At 51.5% G+C, this 19,998-nt stretch overlaps 1 protein-coding gene across 1 annotated transcript in view; it reads right to left on the minus strand.

The window, feature by feature from the left end:
* The window catches only part of Relb (RELB proto-oncogene, NF-kB subunit), a 25,187-nt gene extending 5,391 nt beyond the window's left edge, over positions 1 to 19,796 (minus strand). The window contains 10 exon segments of the mRNA XM_048790701.1: positions 706 to 921; positions 4,459 to 4,563; positions 6,501 to 6,632; positions 6,720 to 6,811; positions 9,147 to 9,304; positions 14,182 to 14,463; positions 14,466 to 14,518; positions 16,054 to 16,062; positions 19,494 to 19,541; positions 19,648 to 19,796. Of these exon segments, the coding sequence (XP_048646658.1) occupies positions 706 to 921; positions 4,459 to 4,563; positions 6,501 to 6,632; positions 6,720 to 6,811; positions 9,147 to 9,304; positions 14,182 to 14,463; positions 14,466 to 14,518; positions 16,054 to 16,062; positions 19,494 to 19,541; positions 19,648 to 19,726 (1,174 nt within the window). The 5' untranslated portion in view covers positions 19,727 to 19,796.
* Positions 19,797 to 19,998: the final 202 nt, after the last annotated feature.

Genomic DNA, 19,998 nt, shown 5'->3' on the forward strand with positions numbered 1-19,998 from the left:
GGGGGGTACAAAGAACAATCCATCAGCAACAGTAGCAAAGCACTAATTAATCTTAGACCATTTAGGAAGAGTTTGAGCTGGTTCTTGACCAACCAATGCAAACAGATATCCACATCCTAATCAGAATAAAATCTAAATTCACTTCCGGCACACCCACCTTTTGGTTGTTCCTGAAACATGCCAAACACAATCTGGCCCAGGGCCTTTGCACTTGCTATTTCCACTGCTTAACATGCTCTCCTCAACTCCCACCCATCAGTCTTCCTGTGTTCTCGGCGCAGCTGCTCTCCCTGACCCCTGAGGCTGAGCAGGTGCCCCAAGTCCCCAAGCCACCCCATTCCAGTCGAGTCACTCTGACCATCACTGTGGGGAAGAGCTGTTCCCCCGTCAAAGGACTGTAAGCCTCATGAAGGAAGTGCCAGGGGCTCTCTTGGTCACTGCTGTGTCCCCAGCACAAGCCAGCATAGGGCCACACTGAGCAGAGAGGCTGAAGGAATGCGTGAGAAAACCCTAACGCCCCGTGACAGGTACCGTGTCTGTTTTGCACAGAGAAGGGCTACAGCCCTGAGAGGCCACGGTCACAAAGCCAGGAGGCAGCAGCGCCCCCAGCTAGGCAGCCCCCCCCCATTTCTGCCTCCTCCTGGTCTGCTTCATCCCTGGCCAGGCTGGGCTGGCCGGTGGGTCACCCGGGCGAGCCGTGGTTACCATGGTCCCGAGGAAGGTACGTGAAGGGCAGCGGCTCGCTGCAGACCCCGTCCGTGAGCCGCTGCAGGAAGACGTTGACAGTCACAGGCTCCACGATCTCCAGGTCCTCATACGGCGGCGTCTTGAACACGATGGCAATCTGGCGGTGCACGTCGGCCTGGGAGAAGTCGGCCCGGCCTTCCCAGGAGGCTGTGCTGAACACCACCGAGATGTCCTCTGGAGGGAGAAAGAGATGCCAGTGGGGACGAGTGGCCCTCTGAGCCGAACCAGCTCAGCCACCCTCAAAATCAGCCCTCATATTCCTAACGTGAAGCTAATCACCTGGCAGGTAGCTTTCACCTGAGCACGTCCCGTGGGACAGTCACTAAGTAGTTCATATATTTTCATATGCAGATGCTCCTTGGCTTATGATGGCATTACATCCCAGCAAACCCACCAGAGCTGAAAATATCTCAGGTCAAAAATGCCCCAGGCCAGGCAGGGAGGCTCACACCTGTAATCCCAGCCACTCTGGAGGATCAAAAGTTCAAGACCAGGCAGGGGAACTTAGCAAGACCCTCTCTCAAAACAAAACAAAAAAGAGCAGGGAATGTAGCTCAGTGGTAAAGTCCCCCTGGGTTCAATTGCCAGCACCAAAAATTACATAAATAAAAAGAAAAGGCATTGACTGTAGGTAAACTATGGAGCACTGTTGCTTAGCATGGGTACACTTGGCCTGTTGGTATTTTCCCCTTGTGACTGTGGGGCTGAGCAGGAGCTGCAGCTGATTTTCTGGGTGGAGGTACCAGAGACTGAACTCAGGGGCACTCGACCACTGAGCCACATGCCCAGCCCTATTTGGTATTTTATTTAGAGACAGGGTCTCACAGAGGCTGGCTTTGAACTCGAGATCCTCCTGCCTCAGCTTCCCAAGCTGCTGGGATCTCAGGCGTGCGCCACCGCTCCCAGCTTACTTAACGTATATTAATTTCACACCATCATTCTAGAGTCAAAAATCCTAAATTGAGCATCCTAAGTTATCTCATCTGATCCTTAGGGCAACACAAGAAGCAGGGAAAATCACTGTCCTCACAATGTCAGAGGGCCCCACGACCATGTTCAGATTGAGCCATGGACTCTGAGGACCCGCACAGTTCAATGGGCGGCCATGTCCATGACTGTGACCTGTTATAGTGACAGGGTACAGTGACAGGGTGCTGGTGCCTGCAGCGCAGTCCAGGGGGAACCAGGCACGTGAGCAGTCACAGGGGCCACATGGGAGCCCCCCAGCAACAAACTAAAGCAACACATCCACTGAGGAAGCTCAGCCCCCATGTCTGCCTGGCATGACAGGCCACTCCTGGCCACTAGGGAAGGTGGGAACCTCCCCAAACCCATGTTCCCAGAACCTCTGGGAGCAGAGCTAGTTATTTAAGTTATTTGTTTCTTTGTTTATTATTTTTGTGGTACTGAAGATGGTATCCAGGGGTGTTCTACCACCAAGCAACACCCCCATCCACCCCTTTTTAATTTTTACTTTATTTTTTTGGTACTGGGGATTGAATCCAGGGGCGATTTACAGAGTTACATTCCCACCCTTTTTACTTTTTTCTTTTAACTTTATTTATCTATCTATCTATTTATTTATTTAATGTGGTGCCGAGGGTCGAGCCCAGTGCCTCACTTGTGTTAGGCAAGCGCTCTGCCCCTGAGCCACAACCCCAGTCCTACTTGTTTCATTTTCAGACAGATTTCACTAAGTCGCTGAGGCCCTCACTAAATTGCTGAGGCTGGCCTTGAACTTGAGGTGCTCCTGCCTCAGCCTCCTGAGTCACTGGACTACAGATGTGCATCACTGCACCCAGCTCTAAGAAGGGCTTTTGAAGGACAGAGGTCTCAGATCTGCTATGTGCACTCTTTTCTGCACACCCTCGTCAGAGAAGGGAAAACCAAGGCTTGGAGGCACTGAGGCTTCCCACAGCTGCTGGAGGGAAGTCGGGCTCACTGAGACGCCTGCCTGTTTCTTTTTCGCATCTCACTGAATTGCCTCTTGACACACCAGTGCTGAGGTTCTAGGTGACAGATACATACAGGTTGCCTCTGTGTCACACAAAAACCCTATGAAGAAGATGCCATTGGGTACCCTGTTATACAGAGAAGGAGACAAAGATACAGAGCGGTGAAGTCATCTGTCCAATGTCACACGATCATCGAGCAGTGGAGCCTCGGCGGGGACCCAGGAGGGCACAGCTCTTCCCACCAGCTCTGCCAGGGCTTGAGGAAGGCAGTGGCATTGCTGAGAGCAGTCTCCTCACTGTGACAGGAAAATCAGACGACCTCAGGGGTTGCTGAGAAGATCACGTGAGTCGGCCCAGGACTCCAAGAGCATGACTGTTGTCACGATCAGTGCTATGATCATCACCATCACCTTAAACACGACTCTGGAAAGTGACTTTTCTCCAGATGTTTTTTCAAATCTGCCTCCTTCCCTCATTTGAAAAAAAAAGTACTAAATATTATTTTTACCAACCTCCTGTGATTTTTCTCCAACTCTATATTTTTCCTCCTAGAAGAAACGCTGATGGTAGAAGGATTGTTCTTTTCAGAGTCTTCTTTTCTAAATTCAAATCCTGTCTCCACCTGACCAGCTGTGTCACCTCAAGCAAGTTACTTAACCTTTCCATGCCTCAGTTTCTTCATCTATTAAACGGGGAATAATAACAAGGTCTGCCTCATAGGTTCTGGATCTTTCCAGGCTGCCACCTGGTGAGGTGACTGGAGGACCTAACAAACCATGCACACCAAGAGCTCGCAGCCAAGCTTGGCATGTAGTTAGAACACGGCAATGTCATGGGCCAAGGATGTAGCTGGTGGCCGAGTGCACCCTGAGGATGCAGGTGGGGTCATGGGTTCCATCTCCAGCACCACAAAAAACAGAGAGAGAGACAGATGTCATTCTTGTTGGTGGTGATGCTATTTATGATACAGTCACATGATGGAAAATGTAAAAGAATCCCAGCACAGGGGCTGTAATCCCAGCTACTCAGGGGGCTGAGGCAGGAGGATGGTATGGTTAAGGCCAGCCTCAGCAACTTAGTAAAATCCTGTCTCAAAATAAAAAGTAAAAAGGGCTGGGGATATGGCTCAGTGGTAGAGCTTGCTTAGCATGTGTGAGTTCAACCCTCAGTACTGGAAAGAGAGAGGGTGGGGGTGAGGGGAGAGAGAGAGAGAGAGAGAGAAACGGCAGAAGATATAGAAAAAATGAATCCAGCACAAGGGCAGACAGCCTTTGGCCCTCTCCTCAGCTGGTGGTTCTGGGTGGAGGTAGGGTTTTTTGGGTTTTTTTAGTTGTTAGTTTTTTGGGGTTTTGTTTTGAAGCCTATTTGAGCAAGGGACATTTGAATAGATGCAAATGCAAGAAACTTCTTTTGTCCGGTTTGCTTTCTTAGCATCCTTTACCACAACTGTCATAAGGGTCCCCGGGTCTTGCCTGTGCTGGACCAGCGCCTCCCACTTGCCCCTCCTAAAGCACATAGGCAATTTCTCCACCAAGATCAGAGCCTCCTGGATGGGGAGCAGAGTGACGGCCACGCTGCCAGACACCCAGCCTGGGCCACTCACAGGCCACCACCTTTGCTCAGGGACAGGTGCCAGGATGAACCCATTGCCTGAGCCGTCTGACCCCAAAGGCAGGGTTCTGGATCTTTCCAGGCTGCCATCCTGGTTAACCACACCCCCAGCCCCCTCCTCCCGGGCTCACAGCCAGGCCCTCACCTTTCTGCACCTTGTCACACAACAGGTAGAGCTCCTCGCCCCCCGTGCACGGCCCGCTCTCCTTGTTGATGCGGCAGATCCGCAGCTCAGACGTGTTCGTGGATTCTGGGGAGGAGGGAGAGGAAGAGGCCAATAAGGGAAAACAAGAATCCGGGTACCTTTCCACCCGGTGGCGGTGGGAAGGCAGGAAACTGAGGAGGCAGGGCACCCTGGTTCAGATGGAGGAAGAGGCCACCGGTCGGCCAGCAGTGCCGCGGCTCTGCCTGCCCAGCAGTCCCAGCCCTTCTTCTGTGAAGAGTCCTCTTGGGGACACCACTTTCCCTCAAGACACACCTCCCTCTGCCCCTGGCCATTTCAGTCAAGGGGATTGGGTAGGATTGAGTCCCTTCACCAGCTCAGCAGTGATCACATGCCCCAGATCGGGCCAATCAGATCATCACCTCCCCTACCCACAGCTGATTGGTCAAGGAGGAGCAAATGACCAAACGCAGGCCAATGAGAGACAGCCCTGAGATTTTTTAGCAAAAATACTAGGAAAGAGCCAGGATTAGTAAGGCAGGCCTGTAATCAGCTAAGACAGGAGGGTCCTAAGTTTGAAGCCAGGTTCAGCAACTTACTTAGCCCCAGTCTCAAAACACAATATAAAAAAAGGTGTGTTGGTGCAGACCTGTAATCCCAGTGACTCAAGAGGCTGAGGCAGGAGGATGGCAAGTTTGAGGCCAGCCTGGGCAACATAGCAAGATTTTGTAGCAAAATAAAATAAATAAAAAAGGGCTGGGAATGTAGCTCCATGGTAGAACATCTCTGGGTTCAATTCTCAATATTGAAAAGAAATTTGGGTGAGAGACGCTAAAAGCTCTCATTGGAGTGCAGGAGAGGTATCAGCACACAGCCCTGGAAGGCCCTGGCAGGATGGACTCTTAACATGCAGCAAGCACAACTGGGGGACAGAACTAGATGGACCCCCCCAGTGACACCGTGAGGTCTGAATGCAACCAGACCTGAAGCACTGTGCTAGTCCTCTACTGGGTGTTTTGTTTGTTTGTTTTGTTTGTTTTTGGTACTGGGGATTGAATCCAGGGAAGCTTAACCACTGAGCTATATCCCCAGCCCTTCACTGTTTTTTATTTTGAGACAGGACTCAGTAAGTCGCTGACCATCTTACTAAGTTGTTGAGGCTGGCCTCAAACTTGCAATCCTCCTGCCCCAGCCTTCCAAGTTGCTGGAATTGCAGGCATGCACCACTGTGCTTGGCTTGTCCTTCCTCATTTAGATGCTGTGGCAGTCACTGCAGGTTGGATAAAGCCGAACAGCTATTCCCAAGCCCCTCTTCCAGTCTGTACCCCTCTATTCAGGTTGAAAAGCCTGTATACTTACATACCCAGATCCCCTTGCAACTCAGTATGGCCATGGGCCAAGTTCTAACCAATAAGACATCAGCAGAAGACTTCCAAGGAGATTCTGGAGAATATAAACTTTTTTATCTATTAAAGAAAGAGGTATGGGGCTGGGGCTGGGGCTCAGTGGCAGAGCGCTTGCCTAGCATGTATGAGGCACTGGGTTCGATCCTCAGCACCACATAAAGATAAAATAAAGATACTGTGTCCACCTAAATCTAAAAAATAAATTTAAAAAAGAGAAAGAGGTATTATTCTTTGTGATGCCTCTTCCCTAGGGCTCTATGGGGTCACTGTTGTGCATTCTCAAAATCAGGAAGTACCATTTTCATAAGCTACACAGTAAATGCTGATCCCCCAAAATAGGCAGGGTGCGATCTGTACAACCACACAGAGTGATGCTGCCTATATCATGTCTTGAACACAAATATGATGTCTGGAGCTGTGGCAGTCATCTTGTGACCGTGAAGGAAAAGCTGAGAGTCACAGAGCTGTGGAAACTTCATGATGTTAAGCAGCTAAACCAATGTGCACAAACTTAGTCAATGAGACAAATAATTCCCTGTTTGTTCATGCCACACTAAGGGGGCTTTCTGATCCCTGCTGCCAAGGACAATCCTAACTGCCACAGCACCCTGCACTCACTCTTGTCATAAACGGGCTCGGAGAGCACAGGGTCCATCCGCCGGGTCTGTCCCTGCTGGTCCCGGTAGGAGGCCTGGAAGCAGATCCTCACCACGTTCATGTCCACCTCCTGGTGGTTCTTCAGGGAGCCAGCTGCGGTGGGGACACAGGAAGGCTGAGGATGGGTGGGGCAGGGGCGGGGCCTAGAGGGGGCGTGGCAGGGGTGGGGCCGGGACTCACCATTGTAGGGGTCGATGCCCTGCTGGATCTTGCGCTCGATGGCCGCCTCAATCTCCTTCTTCCTCACGCACTGAATACCCAGGTTGTTAAAGCTGGGGAAGGAGTGCTCGTGAGGGGGTGCTGCGGGCCTCAACGCTGCTGGGGGCTCCCCCTGGACCCGGCATCAGGAAGGGCCTGGGGTTCTTGGGAAGACCCGGGAACCTGCCTTATCTGTACCACGTGAACACCCTGGCCAAGCTCCTTCATCCAACAGCACACGGGGAAGGTCACCGTCCAGGTGAGGTTCGGAGGGGTCGGACGCCCCCCCTCCCCGCTTGCTGGCCACACTGTGAACTGCAGGACTTGGCAGTAATTGGTTGCCCAAGTGCTTCCTGAGCATCTCTACATGCCAGGCACTGTGCTAGGCTCTGGGAATAGAGCAGGGAGCAGAAAAGATGAAATCCCTGCTCTCAGTGAGCTTATGTTTTCACTAAATTGATAAATCATTAAAATTATACATCAAGGCGGGCACAGTGGTGCACACCTGAAATCCCAGAAATTCACTGAAGCAGGAGGATCCTGAATTCAAAGCCAGCCTCAGCAACCTAGTAAGGCCCTAAGCAACTCAAGGAGACCCTGTCTCAAAATAAATAAAAAGGGCTGGGAATGTAGCTTAGTGGTTGAGCACCCTGGGTTCAATCCCTAGTACCCCAAAAATTATATATCAGCTTAGAGTCAGCAACTTCATTTTTAGAAACTAATCCTAAAGAATGACATACCTTTTTTTTTTTTTTTTAGTACCAGTGTTTGAACCCAAGGACACTTAACCACCAAGCCACATCTCCAGCCCTTTTTTATTTTATTTAGAGACAGGGTCTCACCAAGTTGCTTCAGGGCTTGACTATGTTGCTGAGGCTGGCTTTGAATTCACAATCCTCCTGCCTCAGCCTCCTGAGCCACTAGGATTACAGGCGTGTGCAACTACACCTATCTAGAATGACATATCTTTAAAGATATTTCTCAGCACTGTTAGCCACAGAGCAACAAGACACTGGAACCATCAGAGGTGCCCATTAATAGAGAGCAGTTTCAGTTAATTGTGTCCATCTATGAAGTAGAATACTAGATAGCCAAGACAAAGGATAGGGCAGCTCTGAATATATTGATAGGGAATGAGGTCTAAGATGTACTGTTACAAAAAATCAAGATGTAGGGGCCAAGGTTGCCGCTCAGTAATATAGCACTTGCTTACTTGCTTAGCATGCACAAGGCCCTGGGTTCCATGCCTAGCAGCAGAAACAAAAAACAAGTTGTGAATGTCTGTTAAAAAAGATTAGTGCTGGGGGACTGCAACTGTGGCTCAGCGGTGGAGCGCTAGCCCAGCATGTGTGAGACCCTGGGTTCAATCCTCAGCACCACATTAAAAATAAGTAAATAAACAAATAAAATAAAGATATTGTGTCCAACTACAACTAAAAAATAAAAATTAAAAAAAAAAAAAAGATATGTGGTGCTGGGGCTGGGATTGTGGCTCAGAGGTAGAGCACTTGCCTAGCACGCACAAGGCCCTGGGTTCGATCCTCAGCACCATATAAAAATAAATAAATAAAACAAAGGTATTGTGTCCAACTACAACTAAAATATATATATATATAAAAAAAAAGATATGTGGGCTGGGGTTGTGGCTCAGCGATAGAGCCTCACACGTGCGAGACCCTGGGTTCGATCCTCAGCACCACATAAAAATAAACAAGTGAAATAAAAGTGTTGTGTCCAACTACAACTGAAAAATAAATATGAAAAAAAAGATATATGCTTGCATATATGTGGCATATCTTCAGTTGTTTCTAGAAAAACATAGCTAGAAGGCCAAAGATTTTCTTTCTGAGAAAAGAATTATTTTTCAGTGCTGGGGATGAACTCAGGGCCTTGGGAATGCTGGGCCAGCGTCTGTCCCTCAGCCACATCTCCAGCCCTTTTTATTTATTTACTCTTTTATCTTGAGGCAGGTCTCCTGAGTTGCCTAGCCTGGCCTCAAACTTGCAACCCTCCAGCCTCAGACTCCAGAGCGGCTGTGATCAAGGATGCCGTGTTTTTTACATCTTTCATTTGATAACAATATTTAGATTGTAGAGTGAGAGAAGGACTAAGCCTTCAGATAAGTCGGCTCTGGAGTCCAGCCCCAGCCCTGCCATCGACTACCTGCTCCTCCACCTCTCTGAGCCTCAGTTTCTCCCTCTACAAAACGGGGTGCACAGCACTGGAGGGCACGGGGTATGGCAGGGTCGCAGGCTGAAGTGAGGCCGTGGCTGCCCCAGACCTCAGTTTCCCCAGGGGGAAATGCAGCAGGGAGGGTGTGGCCAGGCTGGCCCTGCCCTAGTTTCCCTGGGCGACCTTCGGCCCCTCAGAATCTCTGTGACCGAGGGTCAGGGGTCAGAGATCAGGTACCTGTGGCGGGGGCTGACATGAGGCCGCAGCCGCACCCTGCAGACACCGTCCGTACAGTCCTTCCCCACGAGGCTGTGCGGGTGCACCCGATGGGGCCAGTCCTTCCACACCAGGCACGCGGTCACCTCCACCTCCCGCAGTCCGCCACAATCCCGGAGCTGCAGGGAGACAGGTGCACTTTGGCGGGGTCATCACAGACAAGCCATGCTCCCTGGGGCTGTCCTTGGTGGATCCCCACCTACCCAACCCCCCACCAGGGCCATGGAAGGGTGTTTGCTTAAGACCCCTCTCCTTCTCAGTAGCTTGGGAGGCCCAGGCAGGAGGATTGTGAGTTCAAAACCAGCCTTGGCAAAATCAAGGCACTAAGCCACTCAGTAAGACCTGTCTCTAAATAAAACACAAAATAGGTCTGGGGATGTGGCTCAATGGCTGAGTGCCCTGGGTTCAATCTTCGGTACCCCCACCCCAAAAAAAAAAAGAAAAGCGAAGACTCTTTTCCTATCCAAAGCCGGAAACTTCCAACCCTCAACCTGGGAGGCCTTGTAATCTGCCCCACATGACTTCTTTGTCACACAAACCTTGAAAAAAATCTGATGTACACAAAATCTATCACACACAGGTAATCACAAGCAAAGAAAGACACCTGTACAGCAGAGAGATACAGTGGCCACCACTTGAGCCAACTCAGTGTCCCTGACATTGGTAACAACGGCTCAGGACAGGCTGAGTGTCTCTCATCTAAAATGCTTGGGACCAGTCAGGCACAGTGGTGCGGGCCTGTAATCTCAGCGACTCAGGAGGCTGAGGCAGGAGGATTGCAAAGCCAGCCTCAGCAATTTAGCAAGGCCTTAAGCAACTCAGTGAGACCCTGTCTCTAAACAAAATACAAAAAAGGGCTGGGGTGTGGCTCAGTGATTAAGCACCCCTAGGTTTAATCTCCAGGATCAAAATATAAATATATATATTTTTAAGTGGATGGGGAGCCTGGAGAGGTAGACCAGCAGCAGAGCGCTTGCCTAGCTTATGTGAAGCCCTGGCTTCCTTCCCTAGCACTGGGGAAAAAAGTATTGCCATAATTGCAGCTAGAATTCTCACCAGCCACCCCAGGCAACACAGATAGAAAGCAGACTCTTCAGACCGTGCCTGACTCAGCCAGTCACTTAGCTCCTCTGGTCACCAACTGGGCCCTGCTGACACCTGAGTCCTTCTGAAGCCCACTCTGCACTCCTAAAGCCCAGCTATAAAATGCAATAAACCAGCCAGGCACAGAGGCCACACCTGGAACCCTAGCGGGCTGAGGCAGGAGGATCACGAATTCAGCAACTCAGCAAGACCCTGTACTAAAACTTAAAAAAATCAAAAAGGCTGGGGATGTAGCTGAAGGGTAAAGTACCCCTGGGTTCAATCCCCAACACCCAACAGGGAAATGCAATTAACTAAGGTGTCTCCGTGGGGGCCTGCTGCCCTCTAGTGGCTGAAGGGGATATTGAGAGTGACTTTGGTTGACATTGTGGGGGGGGCAGGGACCACAGCAGGTAGAAGATGGAGCAGACCAACAGCGCTGGTTTGTAATACCAAGGACAGTCCGACACACCCACCCCATGTCCTCCAGGACATCTGAACATATTTCCAGAATTCACAGCAGTAACAAACCTGTCTAAAATGACCTGAGCCCAGAACCTAGCCCCGCTTCACATCAACAGTATTTTCCCATAATTTCAACATACACTGAATCTTCAAGGGCTGCAACCACCATGTGAACTGAAAGACAACTAGCTTTTGTTTAGACCAAGAGTTGTTTGATACTGTGAAGAATTCCCTCAACCAGTGCTGCCTGCATGTGGCATTAAAGTCACCAGGTCTGCCAGGCTGGGTCAGGCTGCTCCTCGTGGACCCTGTACCCAGGAGTCCACACAGAGGCCCAAGCAACATTAACATCCATGTATCCCATGAGGCTGTGCTTGAATATTTACATATTAAAATAAATGTGTTCTTATTCATTAATGTGCTGGATTAATGTCCTCCTGTCACTCCTTCATGTTACAACATGGCAATATGAATTTGGGGGGTGACTATAGGGAAGGTAGGTATTAGTGTCTGTAAATCTCACTGAGTCTAATAGGGTTAAAACTATTCATTTAAGGCTGGTGGCTAGCTAAATGGTAGCTGCTTGCCTCCTAAGTGGGAAGCCCTGGGTTCCATTCACAGCACTTACACACACACACACACACACACACACACACACACACACAGAGCCAAAATAATGGCATGGAAAGACCGCAATTCAAAAATGTTAGGGAAAACATAGTCTTAAAATATTGGGGTAACTCTAAAACCACAATGGCAAAACCATCCCTTATCATGCAGAGACCTGGGGGGTCGCCACTTTAAGCACAGGATCTGACTTAACATCATCAACACTGGGTCAAAGCAACATCCGAGGTCTTTTAATGCAAGACATTAAGAAGGCCACAATAACATTACTGTCATGTTTTTCCCTAAATGCATAACCTGATCAAATCTACAAACAGTCAACAAACCCAGAATGTAGGGCATTCTGCAAAGCATCTGTCTCAACACAGAAATTCTGGAGGTTAAGATAGAAGGATCAAAAGTCAAAAGCCAGCCTCGGCAACTTAGTGAGGCTCTAAGCAACTCAGTGAGCCCCTGTCTCCAAATAAAATACAAAATAGGGCTGGGATGTGGCTCAGTGGTTGAGTGCCCCTGAGTTCAATCCCCAGTAACCCACCCCACCCCAACTCCCAAAAACCAGAGAGAGAAAAAAGAAAAAGGTAAAGTTGGAACATAAAGTTGAAAAATGAAATCTCCTCTCAAATTAGAAAAACAGATTAATGGTTAAAAATGTACAAGGGATAAGGCCGGGATGTGGCTCTGGTAGAGGCTCTCTTAGCTTGCATGAAGTCCTGGCTCAACCCCCAGCACTATACAGACCAAGACACAGAAGGACTGTGAAACTGCCCCCTCCACACACAGTCTCCCCATTCCTAAAACCCCAGTGACTGGGAATATACAGTTAAAGGAAAAAAAATTTTTTTTTTCAATTTCCCCGGGTACTGAGGAGGGAGCCCAGGGCTCGCACATGCTAGGTAAGCGCCCTGCCAGGGGCTCCACCCTCAGCCTTTTGTTTTGTTTGTTCTCATTCTGAGACAGGGTCGTGCTAAATTGCCCAGGCTGGCCTTGAACCCGGGCTTCTCCTGCTTTAGCATCCTGAGTCTCTGGAGTTACACGCATGCGCAGTAGAACATCGTTCTTTGATCAGAATTTCCCCTACACACACTCTGCCCCCCAATTCGGACCACAACGCCTGTAACTAAATCAAGTAAAGATAACAGTGGCCAGCTGCAGAAAAGGAGCCTCACGCACCCTCACACAGCCTGCCACCTGTACCCGGCAGCTGGCCCAGGCTCTCAGGGTCCTACAGGGGCAGAGATGCACCCCATTTTGCATATGAACTGAGACCAGGAGGAGCACTGAACTGGCAGCCCCCCTTCACAGGTAAGCGACAGAACCAGGATTTCTACCCTCAAATGCCAACTTTTCCCGCAATTGTTGGCCTCCTCCAGGGTGGCGGGGACAGAGAGGACAGACAGCTGCTCTGCTCATCACCCAAATAAAGTTATAAGTGCTAAGGTCACTGTTTTGGAGTTTTTTTAGAGACAGGGTCTTGCTAAGTTGCTGAAGCTGGCTTCAAACTTTTGAACCTCCTGCTTCAGCCTCCTGAGTCGCTGGGACTGCAGGCCTGCACCACATGTGCTACTCTGAGATATATTATTAAATAAGAACAGCAGAGCACGGGCTGGGAGCTTCTGTAGCTCAGTGGTAGAGCACGTGCTGGGCATGCCCCAGACCCTGGGTTGGCTTCCCCATGCTAAACACGCACAGCAAAGCGTGCGAGCTGCCATGGTGGCGCATACCTGTAATCCCAGGGACTCAGGAGGCTGGGCAGGAGATTCACAAGCATGAGGCCAGCATTGGCAACTTAGCAACAACCTTGTCAATTCAGTGAGACCTCATTTCAAAATAAAAAGGGCTGGGGTGTAGCTCAGTGGTAGAGCACCCCTGGGCCCAGTCTCCAGTACCAAAACCAAAATCCATTGTGTGGTTTTTTGGGTTGTTTTGCAGGGCTGGGGTGTAGTTCATTATTAGAGCTCTTACCTAGCACGGTCCAGGCTCTGGGCTGTATCTCCAATCTCTCTCTCTCTCTCTCTCTCTCTCACACGCGCGCGCACGCGCGCACACACACACACACTAGTATAATACTTGTGCAGTGTTCTGCACGGCATTTGATTTTTTTGGATTATTACTATATTCTGGAGACACTTCCACATCAATACCCAGGGGACACCTGCATTTCTAGGCATTTCTCTGTCAGTCTTGGTATTTATGTTTTTGCTCTCACAGATGGATCCTTAGAGCAGTGCCAGCACAGACAGACAGTCACGGTTTACCAGTTCTCCATTAACACTCACGCTCCGGATTCTTGGTTAGCCTAACAAGACTGCGACAGATACCCAACCCCCTTCTTCATCTAGCTGCACACAGCCACATGACAAAGTCCTCCAAGTGGAATGGCCAAGCCTGGGGGTAATGAGGACCACAGAAACACTAAGATACCAGGAGCTCACCTGCACTTAGCACTGACCATGGAAGAGGCCCTGGACGTCTACCGAACTAATTTAACCCTCCCAGCCAACCCAGGAGGTTGGTATTATTATTATCCCACTCTGTAGAGGAGCAAACAGGCAGAGAGAGACCGGGTCACCTGCCCAAGGTTGCACAGCTAGTAAATGGCTGAAGTGGGGTTGGAACCCAGGTACTCGGATTCTTCAGGCCCCACTTGCAAGCCAGGAGGCTGCACTGCCTAGGGGCAGGGACAGTTTTGATAAACACTGCCACATAGCCAGGGAGGACGCCTTTCTTTGCACCCGGCCCCGCAGCAGCAGGGCAGCATGTACCACGCGCACTCCCTCCGGGGCCAAGAGTGCAGGGCGTCCCGGCCGCGCGCCCGGCCCACCTCGATGGCGGGCAGCGTCTTGCTGGCCTCGGTGCTGCTCTCGCCCAGGATGCTGCCGGCCGAGCGGCCCTCGCACTCGTAGCGGAAGCGCATGCCGCGCTGCTTCGGCTGCTCGGTGATGACCAGGTGCGGCCGCGGGCCCGGCCCGGGCGCGGGCGGCATCAGCCGGCCCAGGGCGCAGCTCCAGGGCGGCGGCGTGGCTGGCGGCGCGGAGGGGCCCAGGGTGACGGTGCTCAGCGAGGCCGCCCCGCGGGACACCAGGCGCGGCTGCCCCTCGCGGTGCCCGGCGCTCCGTCCAGGCCGAAGCCATTCTCCTTGATGTACTCGTCGATGATCTCTGCGGGAGACAGACACGCGTGACCCATCTGTCCCACCCACCCGCCTCCAGGCCCAGGCCTTGCCTCCCCGGGGGGCGCAGGGCACAGGGCCTCGCTGGACATGCCAAGGCCCTGCCCCTCCTTGCAACCACCAGCAGCCCCAGAGGCTGAGCCAGAAACCTGGGGTCGGTCCGCTTCTGTTTTCTTCCACCCCCTAAATGGACTCCCGACCCCAACACTCCTGAACCCATTCTCCGTGCCACCCCTCACCTGACTAAGGTAAGGGCCAACCCCCAGGGCATGGCCTCTTGCTAACACTAATGACAGCTGCTCTGCAGCAGCCACCAGGGCTCCAGCTGGAAGGTCATCTTCTCCAGGGCCACACAGAGAGGCCCCTGCCTCAGCCTTCCTGCCTGGTAGCAGCGTGGTTACAGGTGACAGTCACCCGCCTCTGCAAGGGCCTTCTTCATCGCCCACCATCATATCTGTGTAGTAGCCCCGCACAGTGCCACAGGCCTGTAATCCCAGCGAAGCCAGAAGCTGAGACAGGAGAATTCCAAGTTCAAGGCCAGCCTCAGCAAGGTTGGCAGCCCTAAGCAACTTAGTAAGACCCTGTCTCAAAAAAAATGGGTAAACTTCCAATCCATGTCGCACTTCTACCTCTGTGTTTCGGTTTCAAAAATGTTTACTTTCTGCTTATTCTCCCTGTCCCCACTGCTGTCCCAGGTCACCTCCTTCACCTCCCACCTGGACCACAGCAGTCCGGAGCTCACAGCCCCCTCTTCCTGCCTTTCCAGCCTGCATCTGTCCCCAGTGCACGGCCAGAGGGATTTTGGGATGTCCAGGCCTGTCCCTTCTCTGCTCGGAAACCTCCTGGGAGTCAGAGTCCACACTCCCCCCAGCGAGCTCCCCACCCTCCAGAAAACCAGCTTCAGCCCCGTCTGTTCCTTGCACCCAAGAAGCCTGGCTCCCTTCAGGGCCTTGTATTTGTTCTTCCCACGGCCATCCTGAACCCCACTTTTCCCCCCTCCACCCACACCGGCTCCCCTCAAATTTCTCGTCTCCATTCACATGTCAGCTGTTCAGAAGGCCAGATGCCCTGTCTCCCAGGCCCCTGTGGCTGTCTGTTCCTTCACACTCCGCCTGCTCTAACCTTACTCTGTCATTCACTCGCTGGCCTTGGAGTTGAGCCCCACTCAACTTCCACCCCCTAAATCGACTCCCATCCCTAACACTCCTGAACCCATTCTCTGTGCCACCTCCATGAAGGCAGGGACTTTGCTTTGTTCAGGACTTTGACGGGTCCCCGGAGCTCAGAGCAGTGCCTGGTTCCCGGGCGGGCTCACTGACGTCCCTGAAGGAGGCCATAATAGTAAATCGGAGGCTGCCGACTCCCGCTGAGGAATCCCAGTTTCGAGGACCGCTCAGGATCTTGGGAGCATGACTCGGTGCAAATGAGAGCCGCACTGTCACCCTCCTCACCCGAGGCCTGCCCCCGCCCCCATGTGAGCACCTGGGCCCTCGGCCTCCCGCATGCCTGCCTCCTGGTACTCACCCAATTCATCTGTGGAAGGAAGAGAAAGAAAGGTTCAGAAAGTGGCCAGGGTTTGTCATCTGTCCAGACAGATCCCCAACCCTGTCCCTCCTGTGACCCTTCCCCCAGCCTTTGTCCTGAGACACCCTAGGATGACTCCTGGGCATCAGCCCCCAGCCCCCATCTTCCCCTTCTGGGATAACCTCCCTTCACCCCCAGTTCTGGGGCCCAGCATTAGGGCATCCTCAAACTCAGCCAGCGCCTCCCCTAACATTCAGACCAGGGATTGGGAAGCATTGCTGGGGACAGGGAGAAAGCAAAGGGCCCTATCACCAGGGGGAAAATGAACCCCCTTGATTCTGAGCAAACGGAACGGAGGTTCCTTCCTGTCGTCCCCCCCGGGGCCCTCACAGGCAGCCTCAAGGGCCGAGGAGGCAGATCTTCAGCTGCCTGGATCCAAGCCCCATCCTCCCAGCCCCAGTGCCCACCCACACCCCAGACTGTCCCCGGCTTCCTGGGAGAGGGCTAGCAGTGATGCCGGGTCCTCAGGGAAGCCCCTGTCTCCTGCAGAAAAACTCAACCCAGAAAGGGGCAGTGGAGAAACTGAAACCAACCTCCCGTCATTCCACGACAGGACATGACAGGACGAGGGGAAGCCCAGAGGGCACAAGTGAGCCTAGGAGTCACCCAGAGAAGAGGTCCGGCCCAGCCAGAGGCTCCGCCCAGGGATGCCTTGCAGGCCACTGGCTGGGGACCTGTCCTGTGCCAGATCTAGCCTCCTCCTCTGTGCTCCGGGAGTGGCAGCTGGCAGCCAGACTTTGCCCCTTACAAGGTGGTTATCCTGCGTCCTTTATCTCAAGCCATCTGTGAAGTCAGTAGGGTGCCTCGGTCCCCACTAGGGAACCAGAGACAGTGAGGATGGGAGGGAGAAAGGGACCTGCTTGAGGTCACTGTCAAGTTACTTCAACTTGGAAAATACTCCTTACACATCTATGCTGGACGCAGTGGGGACCCAACGGCAAGTCAGATTTGGGGCCCTTAAGCATCTCCAGGCTGCAGGGGGAGGCTGAGTCCTGGGTGACAGTGGCTGGAGCTTGGGGTTAACAGCTTCAGTTCAAGTTCAAGCACTGCTACCTGCTAGTTGTGTGGCCCTGTGCCACCACTTAAATTTTTTGTGCTTGGTTTCTTCATCTATAAAATGGGAACAATAATGTCTACCTTGTTAAGCTTGAATAATTTTAAAAATCAAACAATACTTGGAACTGTCACATGGTAGGCAAGACATAAATGCTGGCTGCTATTAGACAAAGTGTTGGGGGACAATTTTTTAGGGACGTAGGTAATTCCTTCCCTTCTCTAGATCTCAGTTTGTCTATGAAATGGGAAAGTTGGGAGACACGGCTTTACAACTAAGGGGTACAGTACACAGGGCTGGTTTGAATCCTAGAGGTCACTGGCCCGTGGACAAGTCTGTTAACTTCTCTGAGCCTCCTCTATTAAATGAGGTCTGAGTTCCTACATAAGGAGGTAATGTCAGGTTTCAAGAGCACACACGTAAACTGCTAAGTACTGCATGCGACCACCCTACGCCCTCCATAAAGCTTGGCTAATATTATCTGAAGTCTTCTTTCAGCCAGGAAATGTTAAGAACTTCTTCTCCTTACTCAAGGCTCTATTCAGATAACAGACTTGCTACCATTCAGGGTCAGCCAGGATGGGTCACATGGGAGCAGAAAGCTGATGATGTATTTGCTACCTCAGGGCCTTTGCACAGGTTGGTCTCTTCCCAAATGCTCTTCTCCCAGCTCTTTGCATGGCTCCCTCCTACTACTCCTTCAGATTTCTGTGCAAACATCACCTCCTAGACAGGTTTTTCTAGCCACTTTATCCAAGATAGTCCCCCAAGCCCCTGACTCCAGTCCCTTTGTTTTATAATTTTCATGGCACTGATGAGGATTTGATATATCCTGTCATTATAATGATTCCTACCTGTCTCCTCCCACAGACTGTGAGTCCCAAAAAGTGGGGAACGTGTCTGACCAATCCTCAGTGTGTCCCCAAGGCCCAGCCTGTGTTTATGAAAATGAAGGGAACTTTCCCTCTGTCTCCCTAGGTCTCTTGACCCCACCCTACTGTTAAATACCATTGACCCTAAGATTTCATCATAGCCCTTATTACGTTTTATAATCCCACATCAACTTATTGTTTATATATTCTCCTCTCCATCCAGGGAAGGAGTCCTATGAGGGCAGGGCTGGGGTTATATCAGTCACTGCTATGTCCCCAGCCCTGCCCAGCACAGGGCCAGATATAGAACAGGCACTCAATAAATATTTATTGAATAGATGACATCAGAAATCACTCTCATTTGAAACCAAAGATCTGGGTCTCAGGCCACACAAGTCTTGTTCCTGACCAGAACCAGTGCGTGGACTGTATCTGTCCCTAATGCCATTTCCTACCTTCCCCCACCCTCACCCCCACCCCCGAACTCTCGCATGTGCTGGAGAAGCTACAGCACCTCCTTTATGGCCGCCCCAGCATTCCTGAGGTCCATCCCAAGATTCTACTTCCAGACAGAGGCCCAGATCCAGCCAACTGGGACCACTGCACAGTCACAATGTCAGGACTCTATCCCTGCCCTCCAAATCCCAGCAAACTTATAACAGACAGGGTGTCAGAATTTGGTGAGGATTCTGCACTTCCTTAGGCAGCACTGAATTTTGGAAGGCACAGGCTGAGGGACCTTATAAACAGTTCTCAGCATCTGTTGGGAACTTCCTAAAAATGCAAACTCTCATGGCCCATCCCCAGACCCACTGAATAAGAAACTCTACAGGTAGGACCTAACAGTCTGTTTAATAAGCCCTCTGGGTGATTTCAATGCACATGGTTTAAACACTATTATATAGACTGCCTAAAAATTATTATTAGCATTATTATTACACCTCTAACAGTTTACACTTATGGAGCCTTTACCATGTGCCACATACTCCTTTGCAACTTCACTGTTATCAACTTATTATATCCTCTCAATCTCCCTAAAAGGGAGGCACTAATGTTGTGCCCATTTTACAGATTAGGACAGCCGAGGCCCAAACAGGGTAAGCAACTCACAGACTTTCATACAGTGAGGGGGCAGTGGCACCAGCATGGCAAGGCCAGCTCTAAAGACCAAGATGGCAGTCTTTACCTTCTGCTATACCATGGGGAATCTCTACCCGGGGTCCTTCTTGCATAGTAAGTGATTACTTTTACCTGTGAAACTCCTAACAGTCCAGAAAGTACGGACACCTAGGGGGCCATCTCAAAGGGCAGGAAGGGACACAGCTCATCAAAAGTGGGCTGAAATAGACTTCTGCAAATCCCCCAGACAAAGGCATGCCCAATGCTGTCAACACAGGGGCTCCCCCACCCCATCCCGCACGTACAGGTGGGCAGGGCTGCGGAGGGCTGCTCACCTGTGGTCCTGGAAACGCTCAGTGAGATCGAGGAGAGGTCATTAGACCCTAGGAAAGGGAAGCATGTCTCAGAGGGTGATGGGCAGCAAGACGAACAGGGAATTATCCAAGCCCCACCTAGTTCCTGTCCCTTGGGTCAGGCCCCTCCCCCTACCTGCAGAGTCGGGCCAAGTTTCCTTGCCAACTCTTGGACAGGTCCTGACCTTTCCTTTCTGCCATTCCTCACCCTTCATCACACCCAAGACCTGTCCGAGCCTCTTCCCCTTAAGGTGAGGCTCAGAGGACCCATTCTCTACCTGTTAGGAAATCCCCCACCCCCTTCCTTCTCTCAGAGCCGGACGCGACCCCTTCACTTTTCCACCGTCACACCCGCCCCTTCTCTCCTGGGAGGCAGGCACCGCCCCTTCTCTCTCGGGAGGCAGGCCCCGCCCCTCTTCATTCCCTGCTCCAGGCCCCGCCCTTCGTTTTCAGAACACGCCTTTCCCCATCGCTCCGCAGCCAGGCC

The sequence above is a fragment of the Marmota marmota genome, unplaced genomic scaffold (genome assembly GCF_001458135.2).
Source record: "Marmota marmota marmota unplaced genomic scaffold, marMar, whole genome shotgun sequence".
NCBI classification, from domain to species: Eukaryota; Metazoa; Chordata; class Mammalia; order Rodentia; family Sciuridae; genus Marmota; species Marmota marmota.